The sequence below is a fragment of the Perca flavescens genome, chromosome 9 (genome assembly GCF_004354835.1).
Source record: "Perca flavescens isolate YP-PL-M2 chromosome 9, PFLA_1.0, whole genome shotgun sequence".
NCBI classification, from domain to species: Eukaryota; Metazoa; Chordata; class Actinopteri; order Perciformes; family Percidae; genus Perca; species Perca flavescens.
In genome coordinates this window covers 7,341,507-7,367,650 of record NC_041339.1, presented here as the reverse complement: position 1 = coordinate 7,367,650, position 26,144 = coordinate 7,341,507, and the positions used below count along the sequence as shown (strand labels likewise).

The window sequence follows — 26,144 nt, the reverse complement described above, 5'->3', positions numbered from 1 at the left end:
TTGCACATCATCCTGTGGTCCTTATGTGTGTGTGTGTGTGTGTGTGTGTGTGTGTGTGTGTGTGTGTGTGCGTGTGTGTGTGTAGGCAGTCATCTCAGCCAGTCAGTCACAGTCAGACATAAACACAGCAACATTAGGCTACGCCAGAGGAGCTTCAGAAAGGCCAGCGCTCACTGCACCCCAGGGTGAGACCACTGTGACCATCTGTTTTAGTCCACATCAGCGCTTAAGAAATGCTTTCATCATATTTTTTATTTTTTTTTTAAATGTTAAAGAGCAACAAGGTGGATTTTATCCTAAATTTATGCTTAACATTTTCTGAAAATTACCATTTAAAAAGTTAATGCAGGATTTTATATGTTTTACCAGAAAAAAATCAAAAAATTCAAAATTCAGTGGAAAAAGTAGCCGTTTTAAACAATGCATCCATTTAACATTTCTAACTGCAAGTTACTCTTTAAGACCTGTAACACCCTTGTTGGCATATGATATATAGTGAGAATATAACTGAGTCATTTAATCAAAAACTGAAATTTAAAAATGACAAGTAGGCCTACCGTGTTAATTAGTGAGCTTTAGAGCTGCCTGCATTACAGGGTTGAGGTTATACAGGTATTATTACACAAAGAAACCTCTCTAACCAAATATTGGGAAAAAAAGAAAAGGATTAGGCCCCAGAAGGTAAATAACTACATAGTCTGGATTGACGACGGTCCGGGATAGTTCCGGCGCTGCCGAAAGTTCCTCTGGATGTTCCTCGCTTTCCACAAGCTGTTTACTTTAAACTCCAGTCGCATGAAGCAACATTAACCGGAACCACTGGACAATATTACACACTAAAAAGTTCTGAAGAAAATTTGGATCATGCAACAAGGCAGGCCTGGGTGGTTCTTTCGTGGAATGATTGTAAAGATTTACAAATAATATGTTTATGGCATTTACTCTCTAACTGGGACGTTTTGGGACTATTGGTGGGGATTTGCTATGGGCAAAATACACAAGGCCATATCCTGGTAAGGGCAAATGAGGTTTAACCATGTATCCAGCTAATTGAAATAGCTCATGTTACCGTATTGTGTGAACAGTTAACTTCATTTAATATTGCATGTGGCGTTTTCTTTTGTGGGGTGCAAATGTTCAATCTAAACAAGTGCCTTCTCGAGACTATTTTGCAGAGCCACTGTCGCTGCGTACGGAGCTAAGCGCTGCCCAAGACGATTGTGATTGGTTTAAAGAAATGCAAACAACCCAGAGAGTTTTTTATCCTATGCAGGCGGGTATGCTCCTGTATCCTATTGCTAGACATTCCTCCGCAACGCTGTGAAGATAGGTCTGGCAATGCGAGACTAAAAACTACATTGTGTGCAATTGTCCACCTTCTCGTTCTCTCGTCTCTGCCTCTGTTAAACACACACACACACACACACACACACACACACACGTATCCTCTCTCATGCTTTATGTTCATGTATGATATAATAATATCACACCTTTTTGTAGGCAGTTTTGTGGGTCCAGTGGGGTTTGCGTGGTTGATTAACGGTGTAGACCAGCTCACACACACTATACGCCAATGTTGTTGTGTTACACGCCACGCCTGTTTGGATCCCGGAATGCCGGCATGTCAAATCACACACTGGGGTGGCATTATACCGCCTTTGCTTGGTTCTGTGTGAATTAACAAAGCCGACATAACAGCAGACCTTCGTTGCAGCGCTATTGTGAAATCTCTGTGTGAAAGGGGACTGATTATTAGTGTGAGCAGTGAGGGGCAGTGTCCCTCAGTCTGTAGTATGGGAGGCATGCTGAGGGCTGCTCCGTCCCTGATAGACAGAATAACACATGTTGGCTCAGCTTAGAGGACACTTTTTAACATGCCATGGGATTAAAATACAAAATGAACACCTGCAGCCAGGAAACTGTTTGACCTCTGCAGTATTTGAAGGTAAGCTCTCACCGTCTGACAAAATAAGAAAACATTTAAGGGAGCAAAGTCCCCTAAACATTTTGGTGTTCAAGAAGGTTTTTGATTACATTGCCAAAAAGTTTTGGGCGGTAGAAAAGTGAAGAGTAGTTCCACTAATAGGTGAAGCTCTGCTGTGAAATGAAAGACTTTGCTGATTACAGAAATGAAAACAACATCAATGCAATGTGTCTTATGTTGCCTTGATGTTTCTGCGCAGCATGTTGCACAGGCCAATCTCTCAGCCATGTCTCCACACTGGAAGTTTAGAACAAAACATGTAAAAGCTCTCACTTATCACTGTGAAGTTATAGCCAGACAGTCCACTCCCAGAAAACAACAGAATAGGTCTATTGTGCAAGCAGCTCACAACGACCCATACTGACGTTTCTTGCTATGCGGCGACCTCTCGTGGCTGTAGTAGTTGTTACGAGAGCAAACGAAGAAGCGAGCTGACAAAGTAAAAGAGTGCAAAATTCCGCACAAGGAGGCAGGTTGAGGTGGTGATAGGTCAAACAAACACAGGACTTTCACTCCCGTGTGAAACCATATGTCGCACGTTACCTTTTTGAAATTAACCGAGTTTTACGGCCTTAGGCTGTGATGAAATGACCTCTGTTACGTCCTTGTTTTGGTAAACGTGGCTCATTTTAAGCCAATGCCTGATGTTTTACTAACCCTAACGAAATATTGTTGTTGACTAAACTTAACTAGTTCTGTTTCACAACGTTAACTGCGTGTTTATAACGGCGGCCTTTACGTTAAACAGAACTGTCACATAATTACGTTAATAACGTTCCGGTCACGTGTTTAAAACGGCCACTGTGCAGCAGTAAATCAAATGGTTATTCACTCATTTTGGGAGTACGTTTACATGTACACCAATACTCCACTATTATTCTGAATATGACAATATATTGGATATTCTGAAAAAGGCCTTTTTCCAAATATAGTAATATAGCATTTTCCGATTAAGACATTTGGACGTATTATTATTATCATATTATTTGGACATTTTAAGGAGTAAGGAGTAAACAAAAACAGAAGAATCGATTTGAAAGATTTGTCATGCAAAATTAGCTGTTATAGTCTCAAAACACTTTCTCCAAATTTAAATTCAATTAACCTACCGCCAAGCTGCTGTAAACTGTAGTTCAGCGGAATATTTAATTCAACGTACTAAAATAACTTCCCAGCAGTCTGGATCATTCCATTAACATTACTTCACTGTGGGGAGCCACATAGTCTGGTCTGAACCATTTACAGCAGCTGTCTCTACCTCCCTGCCATTAACACTCATTCTAACACTCAAAACGAAATATGTCTCAGACAAGCCAACTTTGAACCCTATCTATAGAATATCACACTGTCTTTCCAACTATCTGTCTGTGGTCCTGTTTCAGTACCGTTCATTTTTGTCATAAAAGGGCAAGAAACAAAGTGTGGCAATCTATCATTGTGGCTGTAGCTTTACAAAAGGATACCTGTGCCAATGAGCCAGCCTTATATGTCAATTATACCCCACTGTTGCTAGTATAAAGAGCAAGAAAGTCCGCTTAGGGAGGAGGTCAGGTTGGATGGATGGGTCAAACAAACACAGGATTTTCACCCAGTAGCCCGATGTTCGCTTCCTGTGTAAAACCAAAAGTCACTCTTTACTCATTTGACTTACGTGCGTTAGTTTGCTTGTAAGTTAAGTTACGTATGTAACTTAGTTACGTCACATTCTACACCACGTACGTAAGTTCAGTAATGTACACAAATGTACTTATTTTAATCAACCTTCCTAAACCAAACTGGTACCGTTTAACAATGTTAGCCACGTGTTTAAAACTGTGAACGTAACATTTAGGTGTGAGGACGTATTGATCTGCTGCCATTGGTAAGGACGCTAATTTAGCAAACTTGTGGGTTGTGTTAGCGGGTAAGAAAATAGGTTGGGGGACTCGTTGGAATAAATATAATTCATGTTCATGTTAGAATCAAATCGAAGATGTTGTGCGTCGATGGTTTGTGTCTCAGGCAGGTGACCGGCTGTCGCTCAGGTGGTAGAGCAGTCGCCTACCAATCAAAAGGTTGGTGGTTCAATCACTGGTCCTACAGTTCCATGTCTTGGGCTGCGTCATTGGAGTTTAAATGTGTGTGAATGTTTTTGATGAGCAGGTTGCACTTTGTATGGCAGTACCTTGTATGGCAGCCAGTGCCACAGTGTATGAATGTATGTGAATTGTGAATGATTCCTGTACTATGTTAAAGCGCTTTGAGTAGTCGTTAAGACTAGAAAGCGCTAGTGCTATATAGCCTAAATACAGTCCATTTACATTTGCTGCAACATTTGACCCATAGTAAATGTTAAAATTGTTTGTAGTAATCTGATTTATCAAAATTGTATTTAGACACATGCATCATATTTGCAGTTAATCAAATCTTTGCCTGGTAAAAAAATACTTTGCATTTAAAGGCTATATGTAACTTACAGTTTATGTTGATTTCAGCAGCCCATTTGGACAAAAGCGGTAGTGTTTTTACCACACTTGCTGTCGTAAAGGTCTAGGAGTTAGTGTTATTGGGAGGTCATATAGTAGCAATGAATGTTTTTCTCAGACAGAAAATCTTTCATTTACAGTAAGAGAATACATTACAGACGCATCGTTGCGTTTCAAGTGTTGCAAATGGTAACTTAGCCTGGATGTATCGTGAGCTAAACCGGGTATCACTGTCACTGTGTCACGAGCCAAAGCATTAAGACATTGTCGTAGCAACCAACGTAATAATAACTTATATAGTGCATTTCATGAAACCCAATGAAGCTTTACACAAGTACAGGGTCACAAGTGAAAAGAAAATAGTAACAAGCACAAACACGGACTAAAAAAATTAAACGTCCGCGCTAAATGGAAGTGGGACGTAATGTAATGTAGACTACTGACATACAACCAAATCCCGCAATCTAAAGTTATTTTATGAATGAAATAGACATACAACATACATAAGGGCCAATTCGGGGTCGGTATTTAATAATTTACAATCCCGTAATTGTCTCCATTTGTTTAAAGCCTGACCGAGTGTGACTTGGATTTCGTCCGTTGTCTTTCACTTTCCCTTTTAGATTTTACCGTTAGTTGTACTTTGTATAATTTCCTTCTTTTCTGTGTTGGCCTAATCCCAGTATCAGCCATAACTACAGCAGATAACTTCTAAAATAACAGCTACCCAGCTACCCTTTACCTGGCTGGATACACTAACACAGGCTTTTCCGGTGTTACACCAAAATCTATGACCCATCAGAATGTGTGCTCTGTAGTCTACCAGCCAAAAATAATTCCGTCGATTCTTGTAAAAAATGGCAAAGGCATTAATAAAAACTATATAAGAATAGAATTCTTTTCACTGTTAGTCTCGTTTGCTGTTACAGGTCATTTATGATCATCAGATGGAACATTACACAGTTTCAGAAACATTTAAAAGTTACATATGGTCACTTTAAGTGAATAAATTCTGCTGAGGGCTTAAAAACAATTATCCAGAAAATCTAGTTATCACTGTCTAATTGTAAATATACCTTAAAGGGAGATCCGTGGTCTTGGAACATGTAATGACAACACACAGGGACCTCCTGATCACACTCACATAGTTTCACACCTGGAGGCTACCCAGCATAGTACAACCACAGTGTGATGTGCTAGCCACTGAGCAGCTCCACTGGAGCAGTTTGGGATAAGGTGCCTTGCTGGACCCAGGTTGGAACCAGTGACTCTGCTATGACAAGCCTGCTTCTCTAACGTTTTTAACTGCACCCAACTGTGTTGAATAGAAAACTCTTTTTTTCTCGTTTTGAGATTTAGACTAATACATTACCTAAATATATGTCACTCATAACTCCCTCTCTCCCTCTTCCTCTCTCTTCATCAGAATTCTTGACAAATCCACTTGGTTGGCATTCACTTTATAATTCAGTCAAACTGATGTTAAAATAATACACAACATGATACAGGTGTGTTGAGTTTCAACTATGCGGTGCAAGATTGACATTTTTTAACTTTTCTTTTTAATGCATTTTTATTAGATAGTACAGATAGACAGGAAAGTGTGGAGAGAGAGAATAGATGACGCACAGTATGTTACGTTATGTTTAGTCTACTGTAACAGCAGTGGACGTGCAAAGTTAAAATGGCTGAGGGGGAAAGTGTGCAATTCCAGGATTGATTTTACAGTGATTTCATTTTACTGTAGCTTTATTTTATAAGCTGTATTATACTGTAGCTCTTTGATTTTAAATAAGGCTGAACAGCTGTGTCAGACTCGCCCTGTCTGTTGTGCAGTCAGTCAGGTGGCAAAAGACAACTGCAGGATACACACTGAAACACATGGCATCCAGATAATCCTCCATAAACAGAACCATGACATCACTGCTGAGACACACCGTGTGTGTGTGTGTGTGTGTGTGTATGTGTGTGTATGTGTGTCAGGCATGCATGTGTGTCAGTGAGTCCAACCCTGTCACAGAGAACAGCAGCACCTGTGCCGTCAACATGCCACCTGACAAACCCGCCTTCCAGGAAAGCAGAGAGGTTGATGTGCCAAAGAGAGAAGTAGTCTAGCTTATGAACTGCTTAATATGGTGTGTGTGTGTGTGTGTGTGTGTGTGTGTGTGTGTGTGTGTGTGTGTGTGTGTGTGTGTGTGTGTTTCTGTCTAAGGATGCAGTATGGGACAGTGGGTGTATATCTGGAGTAGGATGTATGACCACATCAGAGAACACTCCTCTTGTGGTTTTAACAGCACAAGACATGCTGCCCATGACCTTTTTAACAGTTGTAAGAAAAGTGAGCCCACGTACTATAACAAGACATGTCCCTTATTTGATCTTATAGGCTTTTTATAAAACACATGTAGACTTTTGACATAGCCTAATACTGGTAGTTACACATGACACTAGACTACTAAATTTTAACTTTTAATTACATTAAACTTTTTTGATACTCAATTATTCAGTTCACTTAAGAAAGAAAAATATAAATTCTCAGATTCCAGCTTCTTAAATGTGAATATTTTCTTTCTTCAGTCCTCCGAATATCTTAGAATTGTGGAAAAAACTAGACATTTGAGGATGTCATCTTGGGCTTTGAAAAAAGGGTTTCCGCGGGTCTTAAAAAGTCTAAAAGTTCTAAATCTAGCAACAACATTGCTGGGACAGTAACAAGCAACAGAAGATTTGCCTAACTATACAATAGTGAAACAGACAAAAACAGACAGGCAGAGCAGGAGAGACAAGATGGCAGCAAGTTTTAGTGCCTAAATTAATGTTGACAGTGCTGACTACTTGTTAGCCATTTCTTTAAGTTACATTTAAAAAGAGCCGTACATTTTAAAATTTCTAATGTGACTTGGGATAGAGTTCCACCCACCCGCCCTAACTTTCGTCACCTTTTATGCCTTTTTATGCCTCTGTTGCTATTCAGTACGACATCACTTTTGGTGCAATAATGTGCTGCTAGACAGAAGAAATCACCACTCTGACATACACAAACATACAGAGCTATTATTTCAGATATCTATCATCCGTTGAAAAGTCAAAGGCAGTGTGTTTCAGACTGCTGGGAACACAGGAGCGTGGTGCCAGACTTTAGATAATGGCTGGCAATGATCTACACATTTGCCATTTTTATTATTTGTCAGCTTGCAGTTGTGCAGATAACAGGCACTGCATTTTAATTGGAAAAAACATTATCTTTGGCAACAAGAGGAAGAAAAAGAACTCTAAAACAAGCTAAAAGATACAAACACCTTTACGGCTAATGTGTTAAAACAACTGTGGCAACGGCATACGTGCCTTTTTGCTTGATCAACGCAGCACGTTCCTGCCTTGTTAGCATTGTAAACCGCAGTGTACAGACCTTCGCCAGCAAACAAACTTCTAGCCGCCTCTGAGCTTTTAAAAGAATCTTTATTGACAATTTTCATTAGCCAGAACGGACCGTAAGCTAAAGTGTGAGCACATAAATCGTTGTGAGTTGTAAAACCAATGCTACAATTTACTCATACAGAATGAGTTGGAATTTACCATTTCTAAAATCGTACAGCTTTGGCAAACCTGTCCTGATGACACAGTAAGTAAAGTATAGTATTATCATCCTATCCGAGTTACATTTCTGGCTACTTGATGAGTAGAACTCCAGTATCAACTCTTTTAGGTCTAGTTTGGCCTCCACAGCCCAGTATCCCTGGGAATTACATTAATATTAGACGATTCTGCATGTCCTGTGGCAAAGTTCAGTGTCACTGGAGGAAGTACTGTTTTTTTTATTTAGCGAGGAGGAAAGTAGAGGTGTGGAGATCAAGCTGGGGGATGGGCATGATGCACACAAGACTTTGGTGTGGATGATCACAGTCAAACAGGAGTTTGTTTTCTGTCACAAGCATCTATTGTTTTCAAATTTTTAATCATAACCACAATCTTTCTCAAACAATAAATGTTTTAGTTGCCTTACTTTAACCCAGTGGTTCTCAAACTTTTTACACCATGTACCACTTCAGAATATATTAAGGCGTGAGCGTGTCAGCTGCATGGCGTGTCCGTTTTTATTTCGGCTCCCATGTTAACAGGTTAGAGCTTGCAAACTGCCTACATGACACGCACGTCTCTCGAGCTGCTCCGAAAACGCGTGCCTGCTAGAAATAGGACCGACGCCTATTTTTTACGCAACACACAAGCGTGTTGGAAGTGTTTCCAGGCAAAATAGAATATAAAAAAATATTTATATGTCATTTTTACACAAATATATATTAATAAATGACATGTTGATGTTTTAAAGTCTCTAGGTTTTATCATAAATGCAGATATAAATGTAATTAAAAAAAATCGATTTTCATATATTGCACCTGTCAATACAGAACAAAATATTCTGTAGCCTATTTTGCCATCAATACTGCCGACGTTGTCTTTGCTGTAATCAAATCAGTATATATTTATGTCTAACATGAAGTATACTGCTTGATTGCAGTAAGTCAATGGGAAACATACATGTACATGTACATACAAGGCTAGCAGCAGCAGCGCTGCGTCAGAAATGTTTCTGGTGTGTAAAGACAGAAAAATCCACGCAGCCGCCACGCAGCTGACATGCAACAGAAACGCCACGCTCACGCGACGCATCCAGTCTGTCGCCGGCCTTAGGCTCTCTAAGTACCATCATCATGGCCGACGTTAAAGGAAAATTCTGCCGCAAAATGAACCTAGGGGTTAATAACACATGGGTACCAATTCGACCATTCTCTGGGATATGTTTTCATGCTAATCGAATGTGACCAGTTTTAGCGCAAACCGCTAATTAGCTTATAACGCTAGTTGTCGGGGCACGCAAAAGTAAAATTGAAATTGCTATTTCTATACCACTAACAAGTCTCGAAATAGCACCACACTTGCACGGTAGCATAATGAGGGTCCATAACTGTAAACCGAAGCATTGATAAGTTTGTAAGTGTACAGATACAGATAAAAAGATAGTTTTAAAGAAGTTTTAAAGTTTATAAAGACAGTACTTTTCGGTATACAGGCAGGCGCCATCTTGGGAAAACAGCCATGACCAGTAGAACAATGAACTCCGTGTAACCAGTAACCAGTAACATAGCTCATAGCTAGCCTAAATAAAAACACTGAATATAGTTTGCTTCATCAATACACAAATATTTTACAGAATCATCAGTTTTGTTAGTGGTAAACAGAAGTTTTTCATATTTGGTGAAGAGATATTCCTGACTTTGGTTTTATGTTTTGGAAATTACATTTTAATATTCATGTCTCTCTCCTCCCTGTCAACCACAACCTACATCCACACCGCCCAGCCCCCTCCCACATCCATGCTGACGAGTCTGACCCGAAGGCAGTTATACTGCTGTTATAGAGACCTCAGACAGATCAGTCGAAAACAAAGCCACTTGGCTTCTTTCACCTTAGAATCCGTGGGTTATTATTTGGAGAATGGCTCTAGACGAAGGATAAATGTTGACCGGTTACCGTTTTTTTCTTAGCTTTTTAGTTTGCAATCTGCTAAGTCCAGTAGAATGCATTACCAAATTGGGTCATGAGTTACGTCGGTTAAGAACTTTTGAAACCCTTTTTTTAAGGGCTGGTGTTAGTTTAATTTGTTATTTCTTGTTGAAATATAATGTATAGCTTCAGTTTGTGTGACATCGGAAGTAAAAAGACGATCATTGACGATTTCCTTTTTGTTGGCAAGCTTTAGCAGCTTAAAAGTGAAGACTACTGAGCTTGTTGTCAGGCAGTAGTCAGAACTACTAGGTGCATTAAATGAAAGCAGTAGTTTGGATAAAGGTAAAAACGAGCCCATGGGCAGAGGTGTTGTAAAGTGCAAAGAGCCATGTTAGGAGACAACTGCTCCAGCAGTCTGACCATTGACTCTTGTCTGACACCACCATCAGAAATCAGGTGAGCTCCATTTCATCACTCTATCATTTTTATAAGTCCTATACAAATAAGACTAATAAGCTAAAGTAAGTGCATTTGTTACATGGGATGTTTGTACTGGGGCAACATTTCCAGTCCTCGTGTGATTGGGTTGAGCCAGGTTTGTTGAATCTATTCAGATTTTGTGTTTTGATTTTAATCTACTTGCTGTCTTCCTCTACTGCATTATATATATACATACATACATACATACATACATACATACATACATACATACATACACGTTTGTTAGTATTGAGGTCAATATAATCTAATTATGTTGTTACTCATTTGATACCGCTCTGAGGTCAAAGGCACCAAACATGTACCAACCTCCGTGCAAGGCTGATACATGTATAAAAAAATATCTGACCAGCATAACTGCAATTTAAATTGCAGTTATTCTCTTTAAATTAAACTACATACTTGTGTCTTTGTCATCTACATAATATTAAACAAGTTATAATTGTACCAAGCATAATTACAAAAGTTTCTTGTTTCTGAATTAATATAATCAGATACAGTAATGCAGTTGCCATTTGATATTAGTGGTATACTTGACATGAATCAGTAATATTTATATTTAATTATGACATTCAAAAGTGGTATACAGATGCATAGTTGGCCAGTTGTGGTAATAATGACACGTTTCACAATGTTTTAATATATATATATTGGAGAGAGAGTTTAGATTTCACTCTTTTGATTCTTTTACTACCTGTGTTGACATTTCCCACCAATGACTACCTTATTACCAGTGTAGATTTCTAAAAACTTAAGCTGTTACTAAGCTGAAGCTAAGAGCTCTCCAGTGCTGAAAGGCCTGTCTGAGCTGAACTGTGTTCACAACAACCAACCAGACAGCATACATATACATGACAAGCAAATATTGACTCAGGCACCCGTTAGGTGTACCATCATGCATCATGCTATTACTTTTATAGACCAGTCGTTTGAGTGTAGTGAAGCGTGGCTTAGTCAATATTTAGTCTTGTCATGTTGACTGTTCCTGCTTTAGTAGCCAGGTGCAGCTTCTTGATGTTTCGGTCTTCTGTTTGGTCTACCTCATGTTGACAGACAGCATAGTGGAGCATTTAGCAGCTAAAGAGCCATATATAAATGGAGAACAAAAACAGCTGGGGTGAATATTGGACTTACATTTATCATGTCAACAGCAACACAACATTTTAATGTCACTCTACATCTGCTGGATGTGTATAATGAACTGTGTGCCAACAAGTTCGCCATTTTAACTTAAAAAGGTAATGTTAATGTTATGTTTACAGCTTGCCCTGCTCCCAAGTGGCCAAAAAGTGGACAAATGGGATATGGAGATACTGAGCATCTTGGTATCCAACGTTCTGTTTTTAAAGTTTTTTGACAGTATGATGTGATTTGGGATTTGGAAGCCAAGGTGATTTCCAGATGATCACAGTCAAACAGGAGTTTGTTTTCTGTCACAAGCAACTATTGTTTTCTTATTTTTAATCATAACCACAATCTTTCTCAAACAATAAATGTTTTAGTTGCCTTACCTTAACCCAGTGGTTCTCAAACTACCTACTGTAGCCTACTGAAGCACATAACAGCCATAATTTACATATATTGCAAATCACAAACAGTGATAAGAGCAACCTATTACACAACCCTTTGCATGACGCTTTCGTACAACCCCTGCAGCGTCAAGCATACTTGGCATAAAGGATATAGATCAGACAATATTCTCTGTGCTTGCATGGATGGACTTTTCCATTCCTCTCCACAGCCTTCATGGCAGTCTTTACATAGCAAGCTTTAAAGGTCCCATGACATGGGGCTCTTTGGATGCTTTTCTATAGACCTTACTGGTCCCCAAATACTGTATCTGAAGACTCTTTTTTTTCAGCCTTGGTGCAGAATTACAGCCACTAGAGCCAGTCCCACAATGAGCTTTCCTTAGGATGTGCATTTTCTGTGTCTGCAGCTATTGAGGAGAAGAGAGGGGGGGGCAAGGTGGAGGGTGGGGGTGTGGCCTTGACCAACTGCCACTTTGCTTGTTTGAAAGCCATGATGTCTCTCTCTCATGGGTGGGCTAAATTCTCTGCGTGGGCAAAGCAGAGAAAGGGGAGGTAACCTTGCTCCTTATGACCTCATAAGGAGCAGGATTCCAGATCAGCCCATCTGAGCTTTCATTTTCTCAAAGGCAGAGCAGGATACCCAGGGTTCGGTTTAAATCTATCGTCATTTCTAGCCACTGGGGGACCATAGGCAGGCTGGGGGAATGCATATTAATGTTAAAAAACCTCATAAAGTGACATTTTCATGCCATGGGACCTTTAATGAAATGTTTTGAGATATTGCCATACCTTTCTGACATCGCATACCTGAATATGCTCTGTAATACAGAGTGTGCATAAAAAGTATGATCTCTGCTGTAAATGATAACACAAACTTTCAACATGGGCCTTCCAGCTAAAGGTGTTGTCCAAATGAACGCCAAGGTACATATAGGAGCAGACCTGATTGATTGGTTCATCATTTATGACCTCTGATACCCACTGACTCATGTCACAAACATTTCCTCAGTTTTTGAAATTGTTGAATGAGATGGTTGGCATCGCACCACTGCACAAAGCTCTCTAGTTCAGTAAAACAGGCAAAATGACTTGTGTGTTTGTGCAGTATGCTGAGGATAGCAGTGTGCCAAAAATACCAAAACACATGGTGTAAATGTACACATACTGTATACCTATACAAAGCTATATACATCCTACTCAAAAACCTTCCCAACAATCTACTTAATGTAATTGTAATTACTTTAAAATGCTTCTTAAAACTAGTCCCTTATTCCATAAGAAAATTAAGTCTTTCCTAATGCCTAAATAAAGGCTACAAAGTTTAAAATAATTAACCCCAAATTGTTATTTCAAAGAAGTAATTTATTTACAAAAAATTAATAATGTAGTGTGATGTTACACACATAATTATGCACATTGTTATTTTCCCTTTTGTCTCTAGCCATTAGCGGTTATCTAGAACACTGTGTTTTTAAATAACTAGTGCACTGCCCATTCCAAATATGCCTGTTTGAATGGGCTGCCCCAACCTGTAAACCGTTGCAGCGCGGCTCAATCAGTTGCGGCTCGGCTGCAGCTCATTTAGCAATTTAGCGTGTCCCCTATTTCATCAGTTGCATGTAGGGTAGACAGCGATGAGTTTTTCCAAGACACCTGTAGCCGGTGAACAGCAATCAATGGGCCTCGTAGGGATTCAGCAACTCCCCACCCCACGCTGCTGTACTGCGAACGTGTGGGGACACACAGATATCCTGATTTATAGATAGATGATGTATGGAAAAAAATTCAAAATGCTCCTTTTTGTAAAAAGTTTATGTTTTGTTTTCGACAACAGTACAAGTCAAAATACACCAAATGCAGATTTGTAAAGAAGCCATAGGCTGTATTCTAAACACTGGACTGTGATTTTTTTTTATATAGCATTATTTTATATATTATTATATATTTCTGCAACAAGGCAATTCAAAGTGCTTTAAATAAAACTGTATTTTCTTTATTATTGTTATATTTATTATATAAATCCTCACCTAAAACGTGTGACAAATACATCAATATATAATGTATTTTTTATGTTGGAAGAAGCCTACTGAGTGGTAATTACTTCGTCACTTCCTGTGGACCCCCGCGGGTTGGGGACATTTACAGTGGTGCATAACTTAATGGAAAAACTGGACAACTTGTCCCATGGTTGCTGGTGAAAAAATAACTCATTAAATATGTACATTGAAGCAATATGTTGATTAAAGTTTGAAAAATATCAATAACAACAAAGAGATATGGCTTTCCTGATGGACAAACTAAGAGAGAAAAAAAAACGTGCTGAGCGTGACAAAAAATGCTTCCAATTGAAATACATTAGTTTAAAAAATGTGCTCAGCATCATGAAAAAACGTGTACACAAATCAATGGTTACAATTCCGTGACTATTTCACAAACTGCAATGGTGAACGTGATAGACAGATGGTTCATCCAATCACCTGCCAGGTATCTTTTTGAAAGTGTCTGCCCTTTTCAAAACAGTTTTCAATGACTTCTCAGATGGTTGTGTTAACATCTGGCGCGTCAGGTTAGCCCTGGACGTCCTGGCTCACGATTACATATATATTATTTAAAAAAATGCATTCTTTTTCTGAGGTATAAGTATGAACAGTGAATGAGAACAGCCTGTCCACTGACAAGACCCAAGTCTGTCCTTCACAATGTCAGCTTTTACGAGAGAGTGTTTTCCATTTGTGCAAGAGGTCTTAAACTGTAAAGGAATGACAGTTATGTTTCAGACAGCGTGTCGACATTCCTTTTCATGTGTGTTTGTGTGTGTGTGTGTGTGTGTGTATTTGAGTTTTTCCATTAGTTTTACAAAGATAAATATAAACACTCAAAGACACACATGAAGAGCTGTTTAGGTATGCAGTTAGTCATCAATCAAAAGAGCATGTTCTCAGGAAAGACACATGCACGCACACAATGTCAGCCCTACTTGTTTTAGGTTACACGTTTCTCCACACTAACAGGAAGACTTGTCAGGGTGATTGATAGGCTGTCACACTAAATGGGTTTCTCTACAGACTTTTTATAGAGTCAAAGGCTACTCTGGATTATATAATCAAAGAATACATTTAGATTTACGAGAATCTGAACAAGCATGCAAGTTTGATATTTCTGATTTTTATATAATTAATGCCAGACTTATTTTGGTCGATACCCAGATACCCAGCCCTATAAGTGAAAGGAATGTGAATATTGTATTAAAATACCGTCTCGTTCCCATCTCCACTTTAGCAATAAATTATCTATGCTAGCCAGGCTGACCTTCCAACTTCCTACTAGACATATACTAGCTTTAGGAAGGAACATTTGAACGTATAAAAGGTGTATTGTGGTAGTATCCCACTTTCACAAAGATAGGGTTTAAAGAGACACATAAAAAAAAAAAAAACACAGAATCCTACATTTCCCATAATGACTTCCCATGCCTGGTTACTCCATGCTCTCAGTTTCTAATGCAGGCTTTCTGTTAAATATGTAGTCTTCAACCCCAATAGAGCTCAACAGTGTGGTTCTGTAAGTAAATATCCCTTTCATTTACTCCGTAAGAATCTTTATTATTAGCCATAATGTCCAAACCATCCAAAATAGACTTACTACGTGCTACGAGATTGTGAAATGAAGGTTCATGCCCCTGTATAACCCACAAGTACCTATTAAATCAAACAAAAATATTCAATTCAATTAAAAAAACTTTATGGGTGAGGCTATTTGCACCCTTGGTACAATTAGCAGTGTATGCTATTCGTACCCTGGTGCAATTAGAAGTGCTATTCGTACCCTGGTGCAATTAGAAATGAATGCTATTAGTACCCCGCCGGTGCACACAGCAATGTGTTCTATTAATACCCCGTCTGGTACAAATATCAATGTATGCTATTTGCACCCCTTTGCATTTACAGTACCTTGGCATATATTTACACACAGTTATCCATACTACTCATGTATTACACCTTTTTGGAATATTATTGCCCTGACATTCTTACCCTAACCATAACCAATCCCACTCCTCTTGCCTAAACCTAACCAACCCAACCAAAGCAGGCATATTCATGAGTCCCCTACCACCCTGCAAAAAAGATTTTGTGTTCGCGAGCCCTGACTTGCGCAATTGCATGCAAATTATCCAATCCAAAATGAAAAAAACAAGATTGCCTCACCAGGGAGTCAAACTCCAGACTCCAATTGCATTCAAATTATCCAATCCACAATGAAAAAAACAAGATTGCCTCACCAGGGAGTCAAACTCCAGACTCCCAGACCAAACCTTACTGTACTAACCACTCACCTAGCAGTTCATACAGAATGTTGTAGCACTGTTTACCACTTGGTGTCTTCAAGACTCGGTTGCTAGGTAACCATACTGTATACAAAAAATAGGTACGGTACTAACTAACAAACTAACGGTTGTATGCTTTCACTGAAGACAGCGCAACGGTAGTATCCATTTTCCGCTAGAAATTCAATTGTTATAAACTTTAGAGACAAAACTCTCCTAATACGCCAGTTTCTGCGGTCATGGAAGATGAACGTTCGCCATGATTTCGGTGCACGCGAGCAACGTGTTTTTGTTGTTACGTCACAGGGTGTGAATAGCTCAGCTGTGTGGCCGAGGCTATTTGTACCGAGGGTGCAAATAGACACTCCGAAACTTTATTTACTCCAACAGGGCAATGGAATTTAGCAGTCAACCAGTCACATGAAAAGCAGACAAGAATTAACACTCGCGGCGACCCCAAAATGTCAAATATTCAATGCTTTGACTGCCAATCTCAGTGAATCTGATTCGACAATGTCAATTCTTAGTCAAGGACACCCCTAATTGACACCATCACAATCATTCAATCAACCAACATGTCAGTAGCAGCAGGTCAACAAATGGGTAAAATAATAAAAATTTAAATAAATATACAACCATAATCTAACTTAAAGGTCCAATGTGTAGGAATTTCTCCCATCTAGCATTGAGATCATATATCGCAATCAACTCTCTCGCACCATGCAGTTCAAAGTACGTATTACAGCTACGGTAGTCTTCACGCTTCAAAAAGCGTGTCTCCTGCTCTTTTCAATATCCTTTTTCTTTTTCTGGGCGAAGAAGAAGACTCCTGTTCCTGAAATTTGGATTTTGAATACGTGTGGTCCTCCATGTTTCCTTCTTAGAACTTGCCGGGGCTGGGAAGCTACGATATCATTTAGTAGCATTAGCAGCACCTGTGAGTTTATCATGTGACGGCGAAAACGCGAAAGGCAGAGCAGTATGTCCTTTATGTCCCTTACCGGCTAACGTATTTCAAGATATCGCCGTCCTGAGGGCATTAAAGAGAATACGCAAGAAAGAACATGGTCAAAATTACCCATGATTCTCTTAGCTTTCTGGACTACCTGTTACTTCCAGAGGGAGCTCAGGTCTGGTAACCAAGGGGGTAAGCTTCGCTTCAGAACTCGAACCTCCGATGGCGCAATTTTGTTGCTACAAAGGTATCACCTCTTGTTAGCATTCCACTGACCGCCATTTTTTTTTTACGTCACTTGACTGTGAATAACTTTATATCTCTATTTGTCCATTGTTTATTTCTAAAGAAACACAACAATGTATAAAAGGCTCCATTACCTTGTACCTCACGTTATGGCTCCGTAGCAGACGTTTTTGTAAAAATATGCAAACGTTTGTGTCATAACCAAGTGCCTTACTGTCACACAGTAGAGGAATTACCGTATAGTACAGGAGAAGCTCGCAGGCAGATTCGATTTACATTAGCTGTTTAGGTTTAATTACTAATGTTAACTTGCATGTCAGTTAGCAATAATTAGCCTGTGCTTATGTTATCTCCTTACATATACCTACACTCTCCGTCTCTGTAAGATTGGAAATGATTGAGATTTCTCTTGGCACAGCTACCAGAAGACTTACAACTTTCAGACACGTTGTTCACGTCACATTACCGTTGTCTCTGTCAGTTGGAGGCTGCGCAGTAAAGCAAGAGATCACCGGAAAAGTGATTCTAATAGTCTTCACTGGTCTCCGTCCAGAGCAACAGGGTCTATTGGTCCATTATATATATGTCAGTGCTGGTAACTGAACTTCAGTGATCTTAGAGCAGATCTTTACAATGAAACATGTATTCGCGATGATGTCTCTGATTGGCGGAGATTACTGTTTGTCATGGAAATGTTAACCGCACTCACGTAAGGCTATAGCAAACTGCTACGATTGAAGTCTCTGAACGTTTATGTAAACAGTCTTGTACCTTTGCCTTTTTTTCCGTTTTCAAAATGTTCTTTTGAGCTGAATGAAAACAAATGCGATTTCTGAAAGGTTGCAGACCTCTTTGGAGAGGCATGTTTCTCTGCCAGCAGAGTGAATTACATCTACATGTACTGCCTAAAACACATGCATATACAGTATACAGACACATACACACCAGTGCTGACAGTACAGTAACCTCTCAAAGCGTCTCTTATTGATGATTGATGAAAGAGACCTGTTACCTGGGTTGTATATCATTGTGAGGTATGCTTGGCCAGCTCAGTGATGACATATGAACATACATTGGGGGTTGTTTTTGCGTATTTGATGTTATGTACAGTCTTTGCATTCTATTACAACTGATATATTTGGTATTGTTGTGATATAGCTAGTGATATTTTTAATCAATGGTCACCAAACATGTTTTTTTGCAACAAATTTTGTCGCTGATCCTGAGGCTGTTTTTGAAATCCCTATACCTTGATGAAATTAATCTAATCTATATAAAAAGTGCAGAATTCAAGCAGCATCATTAGTGAAACATACATCAATCTATCAAAAAAGATCAATCCATCTATTGTCTATAATTGCTTATCCTTCGAGGGCTGCGGGGGGCTCAAGGCGATCCCAGCTGACATTGGGCATAAGGGCTGACACATACACACAGAAAGACCATTCACGCTCACATCTACAGTGTGGTATTGCTACTTAAACTTAAAGGAGAATTCCGTTCGATTTCAACACGTAACTCTGTTGTTAGTGGTCACAGAGTACTGTCAGTAGCGAGGAAAAATAATCGGTGTTGCCTACACCGAGTTATGCTCCTGCTACAGTTCGCATCCAGGCGGCTGAAACGGGGCAGGTTTTAAATGTGCTTTTAGCCTCTTGACAAGTTTGAGATGTCATTACAAGTGCCTAACGATTTGAACTGATTCCCTCCGAGTGAACACAGTGAATATGACTGCAGTAGATGTGAAAGAAATGCATACAAGTTGTGCTAATTCAGCCAGTGCACACACCTCTGTTTAGTTCCGGTGTTCCCGTGAAGTCCACACAAGTCGATTGTCGAACTCATACAATCCAATATTCCACCAAATTTTTTCCACCAAAAAATAATGGTCACGAATTGCCATGGTTATGTCCATAATAATGATTATGTAGCAGCAACATAGATAGGCCTTCAGGTCCGTCCGGTTTAGGTTCCTTCTCCCAATTTACTCCCCCCACCCGCTTCCAGAACATCCTTGTAGATCAGATGGGGAAACCTCTCTGTATGGGCGAAACAATGTCCATTATCTGGGGACTCGTCTAGACCAGGCTATATGAGATCCCACTCCTTATAGCACTGGCTTTCTTCTTCGTGGTCATTGCGATACAGTAACCAAAGGAGTACCACCATGTCCCTGCACTTCGTGGCTTTGAAGCAGCAGCCTCTGCCTCTTTATCCTCGAACAGATAACCCCCGACCATCAAACTCCAAAAACTCCTCCGTGTGTTCCACATCGGATTCGGATGAACTATCTGAGCTGATATTCTCAAGACACTGACCCAATCTCGTTGTTGTCCCAAAGCTCCGTCTTCGTCTGTCAGCTGACAGTCTCCACTGTTGCGTACCCATGAGCATGGGCGAGAACTCAAGCCTTGTTGAAGCTGTTGTTGTTGAGGCTCAGTTGTGATGTCAGACTATCTATGATGCTACATAGTCATTGCTGTGGACATAACCACGGCAATTCGTGACCATCGTTTTTTGGTGGAAAAAATATGTTTTGGAATATTGGATTGTATGAGTTCGACAATCGACTAGTGTGGACTTCACCGGAACACTGGAACTAAACAGAGATATGTGCACTGGCTGAATTAGCACAACTTTTATGCATTTCTTTTACATCTACTGCAGTCATATTCACTGTGTTCACTCGCGAGGGATCAGTCACCGATTATTTTCGTTTTTCTCGCTACTGACAGCACTCTGTGACCACAAACGACAGAGCTACGTGTTTAAATCGACTGGAATTCTCCTTTAAGTAACAGATCTGAGTACTTCCACCACAGGATCTGAGCCCATAGTATTTCTGGCCTAGGTCTCTTGGGCCGTCAGGACAATAGAGGTTAGATTCTGTAGGGTTTTTGAATAACTGTCTCATATATTTTGCAGGTGGGTCAGCCCCTCTGGCAGCATCGGTGGACTACAGTCCCCACATTCCTCAGATAGGATGTTTCTGTGGGCAGGAAGTAAAGCAACAGATGGAAGAAGTGACCGCAGGTATTGAATACTGCCTTGCTCAGTTTGTTTCAATATTAATGCAAAAATATAATCTAGAAAAGGCTACATTTTTTGAAGAAAGTGTAAGTTTGCTGGACATAAGAGGTTAAAGTGTTAAAATGAAAAGCAGTTGACCTCATAGAAAATCACTGATGCAGTTAGATGATGTAACAAATTACAATTTCAGTTCAAGTTCCAGCGTCAGAGATAAGTGTGTGCTAAATGAAGTGCCAGTTAGTATGTAAGCAGTTTAAAATGTCAGTTGGAGTATTTTAGCTGTCAAGGCCAAAAGCAGTTAAACTGTCAGTTGAAGAGTAGAGATCAACAGACTTAAATTATCACATTAAGTGTAGTGAAAGTGTCAGTAAATTCAAGAGCTGGGGCAAGGCATTGTGTAATGACGCACCTTTATAGTAATACAACATGAGAAACATCAGTAATAAAAGTAGATGATCTGAAATGAATCTAAAATTAGATACATATAATACATGAATGTAAAAATAGATGAGTAAAATTCTGATTTAAAGACATAATTAAAATAACAGTAAGCCAGTCTACAGAAGTTGGCTTCCATAAGTGATTTAAAAGAAGACAAATGATTTAATTACCTGATGTCATGATAGATAATTATTGGTCCAGGGGTACGATCACATTTAGTCTTAAGGATTGGCTTAGGAACATCTAGCGAAGTTTTATCATGAGGGTATCATGTAGCATACTGGTTCATAAGAAGGTAAAGGTTCTATAAGGTAAACATGCAGACACATACTTGCGTTAAAAATAATTCTGAAAAGTCTGTGGTAGCCAGTGCAGGAATCACCATCATTATTGCATAGTAATGCCAAATGCCTTGCATGTTTTTTACTTAAAACATCATGTACTTTAGCAAAGCAGACTGGGGTGTTATGACTCCCCAATGAACCTACTATATAAGGCTCAGCTGCTTTAATATTAATTAATCTAATATAAAGTAGGCAGAGACTGTGCAATCACACACCCTATAGTTCTGAACATTCTGAGCTTCTCAGGTCTCAGCACACAATTCCCTATTTCTTGGACCCTGCAAACGAGTGGGCAGTGCAAGGACTAAAGGCAGGTATTACATTGATAGACATAGACGTTAAAGGACACCACAGAGTGTGTCCTGTTGCTCAGCTTACCCAGTGTGAAGAGAACTAGCACCAAAATAATGTAATCTTTCTTTCTCCATGGATGATGAAATGCTTTAACATCATTTGGTGATTTCTATTATTTAGTTTTTAAAGGAGATTGCATTTTACACCATAGAAGGTCTAGAGATGTCTCCAATGTTGACTGTAAAACATTTCAAACTGCTATGGGTCCTCTTACACGTTAACCTTTATTTTTTAGTTCCTTCTACCAGAAGTTCCGTGAATACGATGTCCTGGACAAGAGGAAGACAATGACAGCTCTTAGGGCAGGAGAGGACAGAGCCATACTGCTGGGCCTCAGCATGGTCGTCTTCTCTGTCATGATGTACTTTGTCCTGGGAATCACCATACTGCGCTCTTACTCTGACAGGTAATAACAAGTCACAAGGTCACAAGTCGATATCGACGACGTTCCACATCCAGGATTGTTCAGGTGCCACCGGATATTCCGCCAGATGTCCCTCTTTTTAGGCCAGATGTCCCACACCTTCCGCTTTCTTTGTGTTGGCATTTTAAACTCCGGTGGATTTATGAGGACTATGGTTAACTGCTTCTCAGATCTCTGCAGGGTAAATCCAGACAGCTAGCTAGACTATCTGTCCAATCTGAGTTTTCTGTTGCACAACTAAAACAACTTTTGAACGTACACATGTTCCACCACAAAGTTCCTTCCCGAGGCTATTTTGCAGAGGCACTGTCATTGTGTCCACCACCACCCAAGGCAATGGTGATTGATTTAAAGAAATGCCAATAAACCAGAGCACATTTTTCTAGCCAGACCCTACAAGGTCACCTACAGACCGTTTCAGTTTAGAAAACAGAAACTGACTTAATTGTAATTATTAATTCAAACCTTGTGTTGATCTGAATAGTCAAACTTAGTGACTAACCACTAAAATCAATGAAGGTGTGTTTGCAGCATGCATTGAAAAGAATTTCTATTTCTCTACAGCGTGTGGACTGATGAGGCTAGCTGCACTATCGTGAACTCCACCATCGTGGGTGATGTCAACTGTTCATACAGCTGTGGATCAGAGTGCAGGAAGAGTTCCCGTTACCCGTGTCTCCAGGTCTACGTGAGCCTCAACTCCTCAGGAAAGGTGCTACGATTGTTGCACAACGAGGAGACGCAGGACAGCAACCCTGAGGTCTGGATTGTGAATGGCCAAAACAATTCTGTAACATTAAGAACACCTGGACTACCACACACACGAGCCAGCTCTATACAAATAAACAATGTCTTTCTTTTTTCCTTTTCTGTTCTTTTCTTTCCTTCAGTGCTTCTACTTCCCAAAGTGCCGTAAGGATTATGCAGCTACGCATGGGATCGTTCAGAACATTTCGGAGCGTCTCAGGTCTCAGCACACAGTTCAGTGTTTCGTGGACCCTACAGACAGAATTGACAGTGCCATCCTGACACAGATCTACGGTCGGGTCGCCGTCTTCCACTCCCTATTCTGGCCAACCTGCACCTTGATTGTAGGAACCATTATCATTGCCATGGTGAAGCTGACCCAGTACCTGTCCATCATGTGCGAGCGACAAAGCCGCATTAAGAAGTGAAGGAAGTTCAAAAGGAAGTTCCTGTTGTAAGGACATGGGGACAACTGAACCAGCTTCATGGGGTCAAGACAGAAAGACAAAGAGGAGAAAGCTGTTTCACGCCCAGAAGTGGTCTGTCTGTGACAGCTGGAATGTTGGGGTTCAAAGACATGCATCAGTGACAATCTAAAAGCAGCTAAAACGAGAAGCATATACCTTTGAGACAGTGTGTAGCAAGTGTATTTCCCAAAATGTTGAACTATTTCTTTGAAAGGGGACATATCAAAAATACTGTTTTTCAGTGCTTGTGCACATACCTTTGTGTATCTCGGGTGCCTACCAACCCTCAAACTGTAAAATAAGACAACCCAGTTATTTGTTTGTGGGCTGCCTAGATCTATACTAGAGGTTCTTGACGTTTTCTAGCCAATTGCCCTTACAAGATAGAGAATTTTCTGGGGACCCCCTCATGTATGTCCCGTAGCCTATTTTTACACTTGTATAGTCTTAGTATGGATTTCTTTGATTAGAACATAATCTGTGAACTATCATAGATTTTAAATTAAAATATTATTTTTTACAACATAAATTGCATTTTTTACATCATTTAAATAAATTTTCAAAAAACTTTTTACAAACCCCCTGGTAGAGTCGTGTTGCCGTCTTCCACTCCCTGTTCTAGCAAACCTGCACTTTGATCAGAGGAACCATTATCATTGCCATGGTGAAGCTTTTTCTATTTTGTGGGCTGCCTAGATCAGAAAACATGTGATTCAACAAGCCATTCAGACATGGCTCTCTTTTCTATGTCTCATGCAGGCTCATTAAAATATACAACTCTCCATCTGACTATATCCACAGATGGCTTGTGAGCTTCCTTTGCAAAGGTGCGCAATATATTTCTATCAGAATGCCCTACAGAATGCCTTAAAAGTAGGGTAGCTCATTCTGTCAGGTAGGAAATATCTCTCAGAATGGACAACTTACTCAATACATGTAATTAAAAGTATGGTAGCTCATTCTGTCTGGTAGGAAATATCAATCAGAATTGACATAATCTATGAATGTTAGGCTAGATCATTTTGTCAGGTGGGATATATCTATCAGAATAGACTACTTACTCTATGAATTTAGTGAAAAGTAGGGTAGCTCGCAGATGGGATATATCTATCAGAATGGACTATTTACTCTATGAATGTAGTGAAAAGTAGGGTAGCTCATTCTGTCAGGTAGTAATTATCTATCAAAATGGACTACTTACTCTATGAATGTAGTTAAAAGTATGGTAGTTCATTCTGTCGGGTAGGAAATTTATATCTGAATGGACTACTTACTGTTTAAATGTAGTTAGAAGTAGGTTATTCTGTCAGGTAGAAAATATCTATCAGAATGGACTACTTCCTCATTAAATATAGTTAAAGGTAATGTAGCTCTTTCTGTCAGGTATGACATATCTATCATAAAACCCTACTTCATCCATAAATGTAGTCAAAAGTAAGGTAGCTCATTCTGTCAGGTATGAGATAGTTATCAGAATGGACTACTTACTCTATAAATGTAATTAAAAGTATGGTTGCTCATTCTGTCAGGTGGAATGAATCTATCCGAATGGATTACTTACTCTATCAATGTAATTTAAAGTATGGTAGTTCATTCTGTCAGCTAAAAAATATATATCTGAATGGACTACTTACTCTGAAAATGTAGATAAAAGTAGGGTAGCTTATTCTGTCAGGTAGGAAATAAGCTACCTTATTTTTATGAATGTATTTTATGGTAAGGTAGCTCATTCTGTCAGGTAGGAAATATCTATCAGAATAGAGCACTTCCTCTGTAAATGTTTTTGAAAGTATGGTAACTCATTTGGTCAGGTAGGAAATATCATTCAGAATTGACTTACTCTATGAATGTAGTTAAAAGTAGGGTAGCTCATTCTGTCAGGGATGGTAAAAGTACTCACTTCCCGTACCCAAGTAGAAGTATAGATACTTGTGTTAAAAAATACTCTGGTAAAAATAGAAGTACTGATTTAACTTCTTTACTCAAGTAAAAGTAACAAAGTACAGGCTTGTAAATTTACTAAAAGTATAAAAGTAAAAGTAGCCTTGCAATGACAACCATTTTTTTATGCAAAGCTACCTGGATCACACAAATGTTACTAGAGTGCACGCTGAGAAACTTCAGTGGACATGGAAAAAAGGCTCTTTATATGCCATTGCCTACATTTTAAATGGATGTCTGCCAATAGGCCTAAAACATCACATATACAGTATGAGTATTGATTGATAGAGATTCTGACTGAGTAGCAAGATATGAATTCAATTGTGATTCTGTGAGAATTCAAACATGAGTCCTCTAACTTACGTCTGAGAGGTTTGAGACGTTAACGTTAACATTAGCCCAAAATAAAGTCAATTTGAGACAAGACCAAGTAACGTTATGGTTAACTTAAGTGGTCTCGAAAACAAGAACGGCCTTGAGTAACGTTAACATTACTACAGCACTGTTAATTTGTTTTTAATATAAAGCTATACATGCAGATATTGTATCAAGTAGTATTAGATTATTTTCAAATAAACTGAACGCTCGCTAACGCTTACGTTACTTGGGTTACTTAACTAAATGCTAACAAACCAAGGCATCGTCATTGCTAGTAGGAGAACAAATGTAACTGACCATTAACGTAAACTCAATAAAGTTACTGAAACAAACAACAAATAGCTTTTGATAACAACAAAAAGATGCATTTACCTCTGTTTTTTTTTTTTTTTAATTCAATGGTAAATTCTTGAAAGCCAGCAGTTCGTGGTGTTTCGGTTGGCACAATTTGCAGCACATTATAACCAGGGTTCAAAATTAGCATCATCTACCAGCCAAATGCTGTTAAA

At 39.3% G+C, this 26,144-nt stretch overlaps 1 protein-coding gene across 1 annotated transcript; it reads left to right on the top strand.

Moving 5' to 3' along the window:
- Positions 1-10,345: 10,345 nt before the first annotated feature.
- s100p (S100 calcium binding protein P) lies at positions 10,346-23,736 on the top strand. Its single transcript, XM_028588298.1, has 5 exons — positions 10,346-10,410; positions 20,435-20,542; positions 21,914-22,084; positions 22,667-22,862; positions 22,993-23,736. The coding sequence occupies exons 2-5, from the start codon at positions 20,493-20,495 to the stop codon at positions 23,275-23,277; spliced, it is 702 nt and encodes a 233-aa protein (XP_028444099.1). The 5' UTR covers positions 10,346-10,410; positions 20,435-20,492; the 3' UTR covers positions 23,278-23,736.
- The last annotated feature ends 2,408 nt before the right edge of the window (positions 23,737-26,144 follow it).